The following is a 15,427-nucleotide window of genomic DNA, read 5'->3' on the forward strand; positions in this document are numbered from 1 at the left end:
AGAAGAAGAAGAAGAAGAAGAAGAAGAAGAAGAAGAAGAAGAAGAAGCAAAAAACAGTTGGTGGAATTCCTCCAGCTAAAGGAAGCAGGGAAACGTCACGTTGCCTTGGCAACTAGGAACAGCCAGAAACAGACTTTCCCACACTGGTATGAACTTTTAGTAAATATTGGCGGGTTTCGGTTCTTTCACTAACCCATCAGGTCTGACAACACTGACTTGACAGGTTTGTTTGTTTGTTTGTTCTGCATATACTCTTGTTGAGTTGGTGCACCTACCTAAAACAACACTTAAAAGTCTGGATCTCCCAAATCATTGGATGATGGGGCAGATTTCAGTAAACAGTGGAACAATGTAGGTAACCTGTCATAACCATAACGCAAAAGAAGTCAGTCTTTTGAATATGCAGACCCTCCCCTAGTGTATGAGTTGCAATTGGAAAAGTGCACAGGCCCCTTATTTTATGATATACAAGGAAAAATGTAAGCTTCGTGAATGTTTAGATGAATGAGTCAGGAGGCACAGCTACCAAGACAAAAGCTGCAGGGGTTTGGTTTGGTTTGGTTTGGTTTGGTTTGGTTTGGTTTGGTTACATGTTTGGTTTTAGCTTATATTTAACCCTAATCTAGTGTGCCCGCTATGTAGTGGAATGTTTAGCTATGATATTCCCTAACTGGTTCAGTTAGCTAGCCTAGTAAGAAGTGAACTGCTTCAGTAAAGGACTCAACTTCGGTTTCCTTACAAATTAATAAGAATCCTTCTTGATTTCTGTTTGTGGCAACTACATAGTGACAAAGCTAAGGAGACACTTGGGATCAATGGATGAATATACTAAGCATACTTTTGAATGTATATGAGGATTAATAGGCAGGCACAGGAGTAACCAGGGCCAATGTAGGGAAAGAAACAATGTAGTAATTATGGTTCTACTGCCCTGAAGCAGGAAGATGAGTGGCCCCATCTCAGGATTATACCCACGGAGAGCAAGGGAGGAGGCACAGGTTCCAAGTATGTGGAGAGCAGACAGAGACTCTTTTTGGAAACCCAGATGATCACAGCCTCCTTTGTGCAAGGGTGGATCCAGAAACACAAATGAAACTGGGATGTTTAGAAGGCTGCATGGTTATGCTGGGCCCTAGAGTAGAGAAGGCTGCCAAAGACACTTCACTTCTCAGCCTAAGGAGTAGTTCTGAGGCCTACCCTTTGGCAAAGGAAATCCAGAGGGGCTTTTTGACCCTCCTCAGTATCAACAGAAGTGAATTCTGATGTGGCCAAGACCTGTTCTTGTTCTCAGAGGACAGAGTTTCTGCTTAGCTCCAGATTATATGTTATTAAATATGCAGCCAGGATATTGAATTGCAGCTTTCAAACAAGTAGAAAAAGAGAAGGATGAGAGCATAGAGGATTCCAAACAGCAGAGAAAGTGGGAAAAGGGGAATCATACATAATTGAAAACAGAATGGGAAGTAGAAATGAGTGCAAGTAAGTGGATTAAACATGGTGAAACTGTTATAGGAGAAAAATTTAGATGTAAGGAAACAAAAGGGTTAGTAAAGGAGGAAGTTTCTCACAGTGGCCAATTAAGCCTCAGAAAATTAGCATCAAATTGCCCAAGTTTTCTCAAAGCCACAGAGACTGTTGTAAAGATACAAAATGCATAAGCCATAAAGAAAAGGGATTACAATGTGGTAACTACTGCAGGAGCAGGAGAAAACTATCTTCAGATCAAAGACGACCTCTGCTATGGCTTCCTCACTTTTCACAGATAGTGTGAGTCTGGGGTACCTGAGGGTTCCAACCCCCAAAGAGATTAGAGGAGGACTCAAACCCAACCCTCAACTCTAGCCCTTCTAGTTTTACATTTATTATCCCCTTCTGCTGTCCTAGAATGTGAACCTAAAGCATTCTGAAGGAAAAGGCACACAATCTTATACTAAATACATGGCAATGTGAGATTTATTTTACACAAGTTTTGCAAATTTAGTACAAACCACAAAGGAATGCATTTGGATTCTCTTGTAAAACAAGAACAATGAGAAAACAGCACAGAAAGCTGCATTGTAGTGTATCTGTTTAAACTTCACTGGGTCTACATTTTGAGGACTTTTTTTCCAGTAGAAATTGCAAATATAAAGGACACTTTATTTATTCCTTCCTAGCCCATGTCTCATAAAATTTGACTTTTTGATATTTTCTAGCCATATAGGTAAAAGCTAGGTATCACAAGAAAACATGCCTGTAGTTAGTGTAAATGGAGAAATTTTTAAGTAGGAGCAACCTTTGTGGACTTCCTGTGCATGATGACTGGAGATTTGTATTGAATGAGCAACAAAAGTGCATGTTTGAGAGATCTGAGCTCCTTTGGAAAGTGTTGGCACCAGGTATCCAAACTTACCATGTAATGCTGCCAAAAAAATCTGCAGAACCGACATCCAAGTGCAACAACTCTGTCCACAATCGCTGCCTTGCAGGGAAGCCCAGGTCCCAGCTGAGCTGCCCACACTCCACATTTGGTATGTCATCCCAGCAGGGGTGCAGATGAGGTACATTTGAAAGGTTCAGACTACCTGAGCAGAGGGTGTCTGGACTTCATCGGGGACACAGCTCTTTGGTTACATATCAAGGGGATGGGAATCTGGCTAAAATTGGTAAGTAAGTAATAATACGTTTTGTTTTGTTTTGTTTTGTTTTGTTTTGTTTTGTTTTGTTTTGTTTTGTTTTGTTTGAGATAAGGTCTCGTGGAGGCTTGAACTACTCATCCTCTCTTCTGTCTCTCGGGTGCACCGTGCCTGATTATGCTCTGAATTACATTTTCATGGATTCTTTTCCTAGGTTTCTTCTACTGGCTCCAGGATTCTTGGTAAATGTTGTATATATTGTTATATATATAACAGTTGGCTTTGTTCTCTGCTCCTTGTGTAAGAAGTGTATGGGATGCTGAGTGTGGCTGAGGACAGGAACACAGCTAAGCACTTTCAGAGGGAAATGCTAGAACGGCAGGTATGTGAGTGGTTTGAGCATGTCCTGCCCTCAGGAGCTGGGCATGTGGTTAGAACAGAAGGTGTAGAGGAACACTCAAATTCTACCTCTTGCTATTCATTAATATCCACAGGATAAGCTATGCTTGGCAGAAATATGTAACATGGGACTGGGACAGTTTGATGGAATGAGGGAGACAGGTGCACAGGGGCAGACTGGGAAACCATCCTGACTTCAGGCTTTAGGGAACAGGAAGCTGGAGTGGAGGTATGAGCAGACCGCACATCTACAACAGCACATCTCCTGTAGTACCCTTTGAAAATCAACTGAGGGACAGAGAGAACACAAGTCTCTGGTTCTTACGGTTAGCATCTCAGTTCTAGAAAATCTTCAGTCATATCCCTGTCCCACGGTGAGTCCTCCTGGGAACCAGACAGCTCAAAAGCTACGCAGAAGACCTAGTCCTGCTCACTCAACCTGATTCTGGTAAGGGACAGGCATCTTCCAGGCAGGTTCTTCACTAAGCCAGTGGCTGAGCAGCGATACCCTGGAGCTATAGGTAAAGGAGAGAAAGTCTGTATTGAAGAGACTGCCTGCTAGAATTAGACACGAGCCTTTCCGTCAAGCTCCTGCCGTTCCTCAGAAGTGGCATCAGAGACGGAGGGAGGAAGACTGTACCAAACAGGCAAGCAGAGCACAGCAGGCTTTTCCTGTTCGGTGGATGCTGTGCTAATGGATAAAGGCTTCTGATCTAAGCCCTTCCTTGGAACACTCTCAATTGTACTACCAGCTATACATCATTTTGCTGGTGGTTAGTGGTGACTTTTCCTTTCTGATTTATACATGATATCCACATTTCCTATAATCAGAGTGCATTGCCTTTACAAATCAAAACAAATGCTGGATGTCTTCCTGTCCCTAAGTCTCCCTGGGCTAGGAACTGTTGCCTTACCTGGAAGTCCTGTAGACAACAGCCAGGGACAATGCCTCTTCATTACCCTTTGTGTTCTCTGGTTCCTGGCCTGGAAACTGTAGCCTCCACCATGTGATGTGCCCAGGGACACAGGTACATAAAATGTGCTCAGCGACCCACAGAAAACACCCTGGGACAGAATGTTTCCCTGACCACCACTATGCCAAGTATGGTATCAGATCCTGACTTGGAGCCTTAGCTCCTGCTGCATACAGGTTTAGCAAGCTTGGGCATTAGGGACGCACCACTTTGACAATCATTTGAGCGCTGCCCAGCATAGAATACTATTGGCTACTTCCTTAAACATTTTAATTTCTGAAAGAGAAACTGTCCATTTGAACAGACTGAGATTTATGCATGAGAGTCCCTTGGTGCTGTACTGCTCAGCTACATGTCTAAGTAAGTGCACACATGAGGCAGGGGATCTCGCCTTGCCCATTGAGTCCCGTAAAGAGTTTCACTAGAAGAATCCTTGATCACATTCCATCATCCAAGGACTAAGACTTCCAGCTGAGCAGCAGCTCTAGGGTAGGAAAATTCCATTGGAGCCTTTGGGTGGGATCACAGTTATAGAGGCACTCTTAGGGAACACCCTGGGCACAGCCACCTGACCAGGTACGGTCCAGGCTGGTGATTCCAGGGGCTCACGCTTAACAATAGGAGCTCTGCAGCCTTGGCCCAAAGGAGGGTGCTGGCTCTCACTGTGGCCCTGCATGAAGAGTTGAGGAGGAAGCTCTGGATCCAGGCAGGTGCAATGTGTAGGATAAAGAGGAGCCTGCTCCCTGCAGGATCCGACAGTATCCTTGCTGTGGGGATTAGCTCCCAGCATACCATGCCCAAGGTGTGGGGTACAGACCTGTTGCCTATAGTCAGGTTCTGTTTTCAGGTGCAACCTGGCTGGGAAACTGACCAGATGCCTCCTAGCCATGTCACTGGCTCCCAGCCACACCTGGCTAGTTGTGCTGGCATCAGCTATATCCTGGGATCCAGACTCACTTTCCCTCTTGATCGGCACTTCCAGTGACAATACTGGATTACATGGGGTTCCGATGGTCACTGGCAGGCTGGGCAATTTTGCATCCTCTGTCGAAAGGCCCCTGGCTGTGAAGCGCTGCGTTCCAGGCAGAGGGGTTCTCGATCCCAGGCTGCCCTGGGGGACATGACAAGGGGAAGGCTCCATCTGGCGCTGGTGGATCTCCTGCAAGGATCTGTTCATTTGGCTGCAGTAGGCACCAGTGGGATGGTCTGGTGAATCTCTGAAAGAAGCCACATTGCTGACCCCAAACATGCCCTGGCTCCCAGAGTAGGGCACACAGGAACCATAGGGTGCCAGACATGTGGAGGACTCATTCTTACTGGGCTGTCGAGTCAGCTTGGTAGGGTCCTCCTGACTTCGCTGTTCTATGTTCCAGTTCAGGTGCCTCAAGCGTACTGGTGTCTCCGAGCCATAACTGTACTTGTGCATCTCCCTCTGGCCCCGGGCACCAGGGGATCTCCTTAGTACATGCTTCTGGTCCTCTTCTTTGTCCCTTCAGAGAAAAGATAGCCATTGTACATAGCAACAGAAGTGATAGTCTCACTACCTTAGGGCCTCAGCCTCTCTATGAGAGGATGGCAACTTAGCACCACACTAATTAAATCCCAAGGGCAGCTTCAATTCCTCCCAAAACACACTGGCCTTTTTGTCAGTCAGGGACCAGTGAAGAGCCTTCCTTGCTCTATCTTCCTGTCCTTGCCCCCCAGTTTCCCAGGCAGCCCTTGCTCCAGGAAGGCATTTCTTGGCATGGGAGAGTGTCCTCCGTCAGCCATATGACCATGAGTAATATGATATTTTAGGGACTATCAAACTAAAAAGAACAATCCTGTGGTTGACCACAGGACACTGTGGCTTCAGGACTAGCACCTGTGTGATAAGAGATGAGGAGGGTGCTACTTAGTAGCCATCTTGGTGAAGATACCCTTGGTCAGGATGGGGTGAGAGGGTGGGCAGGTGGGAGAAGGACTGTGTCCTGAAAGGATTTCTGGAACAAACATACTCCTCCCTGAATGCTTGCTACCCAGGCTGAGAGGATGTCTACAGGCACGCAGGTGTCAGGGCTACAGCAACTATTTCTTCTCTGTGCCTACCCCATTCTATTCACTCTGATAGTCACAGTGATTTAATAGAGATTGGGACTGTGTAGTCTGTTACCACTTACCCTGAAGTCCCCTTGGGATCCAGGAGGTCAGAACCACCCCTGAGGCATAGACACGAAGGCCTGGCTAGAGCCTGGGCCCAGTAGCTCCTATCTGTTTGTCCCCTAAAGAGAGAAATGCCATTTTCTCCATTGCTCCTTCCTGTTAGAGTTTAGAGAGGAAAAGGATGTCACAATGAGGGCTAATGATGAGGTTTGTTCCCAGCAATGACCAGGACCAGAGTAACAGCAGTAGGCAGTTATCTTGGGCAGTGGTACTTCCCACTGGCCATGACATCTACAGGGAATATAGAGTTCTGTAGGCATGGGGAGCTCTTCAGGGACAAAAGCATCTTGCCATAGAGATGAGATGAGAAAATGAAGTTTTAGAAGTACCTGCTATGTAATTGGGTTTGGGATGCAATTCTGATTCACACAGACTTGTAACAGCTTTTGCCCTGTGAAGACCAGATAACAACATCAATGTATGGAAACAATATGACAATGAAAGAAATTAGCAAGACAAATATTACTGCTTGCTCAAGAGAAGATAGAAATTAACTTATACCTTTTAATAGTTATATTGCAGAGGGTTTTTTTTTTCTTGCTTAGCCTGTTTTCTTATAGAACTTTTGGGGTCCAATACAAAGCTAATGAATTACTTCAAGGGGTGTATGGCATTTAGAGATTGCACCTTCCTCCCCTCCAGAAAGTCAGAATAAAAGTAAGCTTGACTATTGTGATTCAAGGAAGTTGTGTTTCATACAATCATCATAACAATTAATTACTGATCATGAAGCCACTACCCTCAGGGTAAATATGGGAGCGTGAGTGTTGGGGGTGTGATGAGAGTTAGTATCAAGCACTTGGAAGCTGCTTTTATTAAGAACCAGAATCCTCACTGAGTCCACAAAAACTCTAAAAGCAGAATGAAAGTCTGGCATCTCTACCTTCACATTGCATCTGTGTTCTTTACTTTAGATCACCTACATAGTACATTAATTGTTCCTGGAGCATCTATCTAGGAACTAGGGCTACCTACCCTATTTGTCTTGTTTAGGGCTATTATTGCTGTGATGAAGTACATGACCAAAAGCAACTTGAGGAAGAAAGAGTTTATTTCACAATTCCATGTAACAGTTCATCATTAAAAGCAGTGAGGGCAGGACCTCAAGCAGGGCAGATAATTGGAGACAGGAGCTCATGCAGAGGCCATGGAGGAGTTCTGCTTACTGGGTTGCTCAATCATGGCTCGCTCAGCCTGTTTTCTTATAGAACTGGAGGGCCATCAGCTCCAGGGATAGCACCACCCATCAATCACTAAGGCCCTACAGTTGGATCGTATGGAGGCATTTTTCTCAGTTGAGGTTCCCTCCTTTTCCTATAACTCTTGTTTGTGGTTGACATAAAACTAGCCAGCACACTATTTCATTCATCGTCTTTAAGGCTTAAGGCACAAAGAATAATGGGAGAATCTTATTGTCAGCTCTTTACTGCATTCTATTTCATATTATTTTTTTTTCTTTTTCGTTTAGACAGGGTTTCTTCGTATAGCCTTGGCTGTCCTGAATTTGCTCTATAGACCATTTAGCTTTTAACTCATAGAGATCTGCCTGCTTCTGCCTTCCAAGTGCTGGGATGTGTGTGCTGCCGCCACCACCTGGCTCTGTTTCATGTTCTTAAAAGGGGACAAGATGCTTCTACTCCTTTCACAAACCTGCAGACACCTTGGATTCCAGCAATAGGGGAGCCTCATAAAACAGACTGTCCATGAGGGTGGGACTGAAGCTTGAAGAAGCAGTAAATATCTCCTGAAACCCAGTTTATCTCCTCAAGGAATAAGGATTTCTTCAGACCACTTTGCAGAACCAGAATGGAGACAATGGTTAACCAAATTACCATACCTTCCTTGACTAGAACTGCTTAACTAAGTATACCTCTTATCCCTACTCCTATTCTGCCTCTATTTAAGCCAAAATCTTATGTAAGTGCTCCAAATATGGGGCAGGACCCTTTCAAATGTTCCTGTCTCCAATGTACCACCGTCAATGTCTCCCTTCTCCATTTTTATTGTGAGTGGTCTCTTTAATAGATATATTTGGATGAGTGGCTGAGCCTGGTGTGCTAGCACTACTGGTGTTGTAGATTTTGCCCTTAAGTTCCATTTAGAATAATTTTGGGTCATCCTGATAGATTCATTTTGCTTTTTGAAGGAGAAATTTAGGTGACTTGCCTGACAATGCCCCTTTACTGGGTATCAGTGCTGGGCTTCAAACTCTGTCTGCTGGACTAACTCCAAAGTGTTCTTATTTCTGTGTGGCTTATTTCTTTGTACATGGGGTCTGTGAGTTGCTGAGACTGAGAGAGAGGGAAGCCTGGTCTCCTGGATCACTTCTCAGAATGTGTACTCTCTGAGAGTCATATCTTCCTACTGTGTATCTATGGACAATGGTTGATTTGAGGATTTTAAATAAAATTTAGCAGATAGGTGAAAGGACATAGCAGGCTGAAGAAATAAAGAGGAACAGCCTACACAATGTCCTCATTACAAAAGCTGTGAGAGACAGCAGCTGCTCCCAGAGCCAGCTCTCAGGGCCTGGCACCGCCATCTCTGCCCCTGCAGAGAATGAACTGTGGTGTGTTTGCTGATAGCCGTTCTGAATTCAACTCAAAGCAGAGGGGGCAGAGTCTGAACACAAGGTTCTCCATTAGAGTTCCAATATTTTGCACAGTATGAAACCTACTTCTAGAGATGCCATCTTCAGAAATCCTACAAATCCATCCAGGTGTCTCCTTGAAAGGGGGTGTCCCATGTACCCAATCTTGTGCCCATCATGCTTCCGAGACTGAGTGAAATGGTACCAGAAATTGCCTTCTCCTGCTTGGAATTCAAGGTTGCACTAGAGGTCACTCTACAGGCCCAGCTCTGAGCACAGCATTAGTGTTCCCAGAGCTCTGTGGTTAGAAAGCTGTAACCCTCTGGGATAACCATTTCCTCATCAGTCTTGTCCCCTCCTACAGTACAGTCTCCATGAGGGCGGTTAAATACCTTGTCGGGCCATTTCAGGAGAGGCAGTGCCCATTCTACTGGCATCCCCATTTTGACTTGAGGATATCATGCCCCAAGTGTCCCGGGTAAATGACTCTAATGAGCCCTCCTGATGCATGGACTATTCTGTGCTCTCCCTTGGATCACTAGCTGAAAAGGAAGGGATCCTGTTTGCTCTGCTACACCACAACCCCCTTCATCCTTTGTGGTGTCTCTGCTGCAGCCAAGACTGAGTGACCAATCTATTGCTTAGTCCTAGCTTATGGCCTCTCCAGTACTCTTCCAGCAACTAAGGCCGGAAGAGAGCTCACAATGACTCCATGAGAGGAGCACCATGGTTCGGATTAGGAATAGAGTCAGGGTTACAGCTGAAACTCCTGGTTCATTTTAAATAGATGGAGGGCCTATTTCAACTTTCACTGTTTATTACAGGCCTTGCTGTTCTGACTAATGCAGCCACAGCCTGGGATCTTGGTATGCTCTGGAGGGAGAAGATGGGCAGTTTGTTCTATTCACTGAATAACAATCGACTGGGAATTTGGGGTTTGTTTGTTTGACTACTACTATATAGTGAACACCAGAAAGTGTTGCCCACAATCTATGTGGAAAATCATTATGTGGCAGTTTCCTCTAAGATTAAAACCTTCCATCTCAGAGAGAAGCTCTTAAGGATGTAAAAGGAATATTTAATGACAGGATTTTTACAGGGAAGTAAAACAAGACGTTCTAAGGAAAGATAAACATTCCATCCTTCAGGGAAGATCATTAAGACAGGAAGTAAATAACTCAGAACATCTTCACGAAGTTCCTGAAACTGAATGGATTTACTAGGCATCTCTCATGAATATACGCACAGTTAAAAACTGCTAAGAATCTCACAAGCCAAGGTGCCCAGAAGACCCTCATACAAGGTGAGCTGCTTAGGAAAGGCTCAGACCAACTGAGCTATCAGGAAAGGTGACCTATGGGCTCAAGTGACCTATTGAGCTGCCTGAAGGCTGTGCAATGTTTCCAGATTTCCAGCTTTTGTGAGGTGTCACTCATGCTGAGGTGGGCATCAGCGCAGCTCTCTTTGAGTCACTTCTGCTCCTGTAAGTATCCTCTCACGCATAATGAAACCCATTGGTCCACCAAGCTGGACTGTGTGCTGTCCATACTTTGATCTGTCATCAGTTCACCATATCAAGCAAGGAGATATTTGTTCATGTCTCTCCAGGAATAGTGTCACACAACAAAAATCAAATTCAGAACTGAGGCATCACTGTGTCTCAATCTGTCTTCCCTCTGATCTCATACCCCCATGTCTCTACACCAGGTAGAAAATAACTTTATATGCATAGCATTTGAAATAACTCCTGTAAATGGCCCAGAAAACTGGGTGTGTTTTCTGCTCCTGAAAAACAAAGAAAATGCCACAGGACTGGCCAAATGAGGGCCTAGAAAGCTGGCACAGTCCACACTAACCTCAAATTTGACCACTAGATAGATCTTCCTGTGCTGTCCCCAACACCAATTAACTGCGGAGGAGGCAGGGCCCACAGAGGTGACAGGCCATTTTGGCCTCTCTGAGGGCCGAGCCTGGAGGGTAAGTGCAGCTCCAGAGCATGAAAGTGTGTGGTGCTGTAGTTCGCACCGATTTTAAAAAGCGGCTTTCCCCTAAGAGTTGTCGGGTACATTGTGTAATGCTTTTAAAAATACCGAACTTCATGTTTATTTTTTGGCTGGGAAAAAGATATTACAACATATAGAGCTTTTTGCTCTCATCATCCAATGTCACAATGTTAAAATCCATGCTCACCTTGAATCCATTGTAACCACAATGTCTGCCCTGTGCTTCGCCCTCAAGAAGGCACTTTTCATTTTCATTTCAGCCACAGAAGGCAGGACTGGCACCACAATGCAGAACAATGAGAGCCGGGGAGGCAGTACGGTTCCTGATGGTGCCTTCTTCTTCTGTCCAAATAGGAATTTTAGTTTTCCTTGGAACTGCATAGTCTGGTGTTTTAAAGACAGAAAAACATGCTGTTCACATAGCGGACTCAAGTATGTGAGGGTAATTTTGTAGCAATACCATCAAGCAAGTCTCATCCTAAAACGTTAGGAAACACCTGTATCATAGAAGCTTTGGTTTATGATATGTAAACATGTTTTTGTTTTAATCCCAGGTGTGGGATGTGGGACTGATTCAAGTTGTTCACAGCAGCAAACTATTTGCTATGCGGGCTCTGAGAGGGACTCTTTGCCAGCTGCAGATAGTTTAAATCTGAGGACTCTGGAGAGGGAATAAATGCCAGAGCCCAGAGAGTGTTGAACCCACTCAAAGAAAGAAAAAGGCTGCTGGTGCTTCCCTCTGCTGCTCCTGCTTGCTGTAGATGCAGTGTGACAAGAAGAAATAAGAGATATCCTGAAAAGAAGATTGGACTTCCGCCAAGGGACCCAACAACCCTCACCAGCAGAAAGGAGCCAAAGAGAGCTACACTCCCTCTCCCAACTAACCTTCTTTTTCTCTCCTAACTGCTGTTGTGATGTTGGAAAGGATTGGGGTGGAGTAGGGAGAAAGAGGCATTAAGAAATGGAAATAAAATAGAGTTTAAAAGTAGCGGTAACACACATGCCTCCATTATGTTGGTGGAGCACATCCTCCTGGGGACCAAGGAATATACCTTCTTCTCAGCACCACGTGGAAACTTCTCAAAATTGACCACATACTCAGTCACAAAGCAAGCCTCAACAGATACAAGAAGATTGAAATAGCCCCTTATATCTTATCGGACCACCATGGATTAAAGCTGGAGCTTAACAATAACAAACACAAAGTAATAGAAACTGAACAACTCTCTACTCTATGACCGCTGGGTCAGAGAATAAATAAAGAAATTAAACACTTTCTAGAATTCAGTAAAAATGAATGCACAACATAGCCAACTTTATGGGACACAATGAAAGCAGTGCAAAGTGAAAAGTTCATAGCACTAAATGCCTTCATAAAGAAATTGGAGAGATCTCATACTAGCAATTTAAAAGTACACTTGAAAGCTCCAGGACAAAAAGAAGCAAACACACCCAAGAGGAGTATACAGCAGGAAATAATCCATCTCGGGGCTTAAATCAATAAATTACAAAGATAATTTAAAGAGTCAATGTAACCAAGAGCTGGTTCTTTGAGAAAATCAACAAGATAGACAAATCCTTAGCCAAACTAACTAAAAGGCAGAGAAACAATATTCAAATTAACAAATCAGAAATGGAAAGGGGGACATTAAAAACAGACACTGAGGAAATCCAAAGAATCATTAGGTCTTACTTCAAAAGCCTGTACTCCACAAAACTGGAAAATCTAAATGAAATAGATGTTTGTTTTTTATAGATACCGTTTACCAAAGTTAAATCAAGATCAGGTAAACAATTTAAATAGTCCTATAGTCACTAAGGAAATAGAAGCAGTCTTTTAAAGTCTCCCCCGCCCCCATAAAAGTCCTGGGCCAGATGGTTTCTGTGCAGAATTCTAGATTTTCAAAAAAGAGCTTACACCTTAAACTATTCCACAAAACAGAAACAAAGGAACACTGCCAATCTCATTCTATGAGGCCAGAGTCACCCTGATTCTAAACCACACAAAGAATTTCAGACCAGTTTTCCCTATGAACATCGACACAAAAATACTCAATAAAATACCCACAAACTGAATCCAGGAACACATCAAAAATATCATCCATCATGATCAAGTAGGCTTCATCCCAGGGATGCAGGAACAATTAAACATATGAAAATCCATCAATGTAATCTACTATATAAACAAATTGAAAGAAAAAAAAACCACATGATTATCTCATTAGACACTGAAAAAGCTTTTGACAAAATCCAACACCCATCCATGTTTAAAGTCTTGGAGAGATGAGGGATACAAGGCACATACCTCAACACAATAAAGGCAATATACAGCAAGCCAATGGTCAACATCAAGTTAAACAGAGAGAAACTTAAAGCAATCCCACTGAAATCAGGAACAAGACAAGTCTTCCATTCCTGTTGGAAATTTAACTGGCTTAATTCCCTGCAGGTCTTATGAAGGTAAATTAAGCTACTGGAGACACTTATTTCTGTAGATATTATTACAACTTTAAAATCAAACTAATTCCTCTATCAGGTATTTGTTTCAGTTTTATTCTAAGTTTGTGTCTGCTCTGTTATACGGTAAAACCCTCTCATGAATAGAATTCATTATTGTAACACCTTTAACACAATTAAACTTTAGAATGAAACATTATTAGAACAAAAGCCTTTATTACCTACTGAAAAAATCTAGCAATAAAGAAAAGCTTACTCTTAGGAAGAGCCATCACTTCCCTTACCTGCCCCCAGAACCTACCTCCCTACTAGTTTCCTACTAGCACAGACCTGTAACATATCAAAATCCCACACTAACTTCCAGACTCCTTCAGTCCTGTCCTGGTTAGTTTAATCATCAGAAAGGAGGGAGCTTTTGTTGAGAAAACGCCTGCATAAGATGGGCTGTAGATGAGCCTGTGGGTCATATTCTTGATTAATCATTGATGTGGGAGGGCTTAGACCACAGTGAGTGAGGGCATCCATGGGTTGGTGGTTCTGGAGTCTATAAGAAAGCAGGCTGAGCAAGCCAAAAAGCAGCTCTGACCTCTGCTTCGGCTTCTGCCTCTAGGTTCTGCCTGAGTTCCTGTCCTGACTTCTTTCAGTGATGGACTATGATGTGGAAGTTTAAGCTAAATAAACCCCTTCCTCTCTAATGTGCTTCTGGTCATGGTGCTTCATAATAGCAACAGTAACTCCAACTAAGACAAGTCCCTATTAACACATACCTCTGATGCCAATTTAATACACATCCAGCCCTAGAAAATGCTTTTGAAATAAGTTCTAAATAAATATACACCTAAACTTAAATTGAAAATTGTTGTCAATTTTAAATATTTCATCTGCTTTTCTTATAATCATCCAGACCTCTCAGGCCTCCCACTCACCCCCACCTACATACAAGTGCATGCTATCAAGGTCCAGCTCTTCCATCTTACTTGTTTGGAGCCTCTTCACAGTGCTCACACTGTCCTCACCTTTTCTTCACCACAGTAAACAGTATCCCACATATCCCTGGAATCCACCCACTCACCAGAAAGCCAGAGGTGCTGTCCAGCAGACAGCGAACACGACAAATGAAGCAGCGTGTCAAGAAGGCCGAGTACTCGGAAGGCAATCCCTTGCCCCCTTCCTGAGCCCTAAGCAGCTTCCCCAGGATGGTATTGTCTGCCAAGATAATGAAAATTAATATATGCCAATTAAAATAATGCAAATCAAAATGTGACGATTAGTCTGGGAAACAACAGACCACAGATATATGAGAGAACATGTAACTGGCTGTAACAACCATGCCACTCTGGCTAGAATGCACATCTCACCATGGGTCTCCAAGCCTTTGCCATCCCCATGTCTCCAAGAGACAACACTTTGGTGGATTTCACTTTCATTAGCCCTACCCTTCATGACTTTGATGACATTGACTGCTGCATGTGTGACTAAGAGTCAGTTGTTTAGTATTGTTTGAGCTGTAGAAATAATATGATATGTAGGCACCTTGGATCTAAGACAAATTATGCTGTTGGATATTGAAGCTTTGGGGAAGTTTTTCTTAGACTTAAAGTTTCTGTTGGAAATCATCATCTGAATGAGCTCTTGCATAAAGTCCAGGACCCGCCTGCATCTGTCTACGTATGGAAACATTCTATGCACAGCCATCAATTGGGTAACAATAGGGCACAATGTATTAATTGGGGAGTAATAGTGAGCAATGGATAACTATTTCCAATGGAATGTTTTGTTTTTGTTTTTGTTTTTCAGTTAAATGTAAATTGGTCCAAAGAGGCTGCCTGGTAGATAAGAGGCTTCAGGGGGTTATTGAAACAAGTTAAAATTTCTTGGGATCTCTGGCAGTGTTGAAAATATCAAATATGGCAGAGCCTGAATCTGGATTGAGTATACTACAAAGTCCCACAGCCCCCAGCCTATGGTGGTGGAACTATAAGAGGTAATGGGAGGTGTTACTGCTCTAGGCACATGTCCCTGAGAGTTATTACGGGTCCCTGTTACAATTTAAAGTGATGTGTTCAGCTGTTAACATGACAATGAGTAGAGTTGTGATTATTAATCTTGATTGTCAACTTGATGGCTCTACAGTAGTCCAGGAAACAAACCTCTGGACAGGTCCAGGAGGGAGTTTCTAGACTGTGT

At 43.5% G+C, this 15,427-nt stretch overlaps 1 protein-coding gene across 1 annotated transcript in view; it reads right to left on the reverse strand.

Moving 5' to 3' along the window:
* Nucleotides 1-4,472: 4,472 nt before the first annotated feature.
* Nucleotides 4,473-15,427, reverse strand: part of Ahrr (aryl hydrocarbon receptor repressor) — a 74,898-nt gene continuing 63,943 nt past the window's right edge. The window contains exons 7-11 of the mRNA XM_055598038.1: nucleotides 14,313-14,446; nucleotides 10,971-11,167; nucleotides 6,520-6,581; nucleotides 6,148-6,286; nucleotides 4,473-5,478 (exon numbers count right to left, since the gene is read on the reverse strand). Coding sequence (XP_055454013.1) covers nucleotides 4,473-5,478; nucleotides 6,148-6,286; nucleotides 6,520-6,581; nucleotides 10,971-11,167; nucleotides 14,313-14,446 — 1,538 coding nt within the window. The remainder of the gene's footprint in view (nucleotides 5,479-6,147; nucleotides 6,287-6,519; nucleotides 6,582-10,970; nucleotides 11,168-14,312; nucleotides 14,447-15,427) is intronic.

Source organism: Psammomys obesus, unplaced genomic scaffold, assembly GCF_907164565.1.
Source record: "Psammomys obesus unplaced genomic scaffold, mPsaObe1.curated_primary_1811, whole genome shotgun sequence".
In the NCBI taxonomy this organism is placed as follows: domain Eukaryota; kingdom Metazoa; phylum Chordata; class Mammalia; order Rodentia; family Muridae; genus Psammomys; species Psammomys obesus.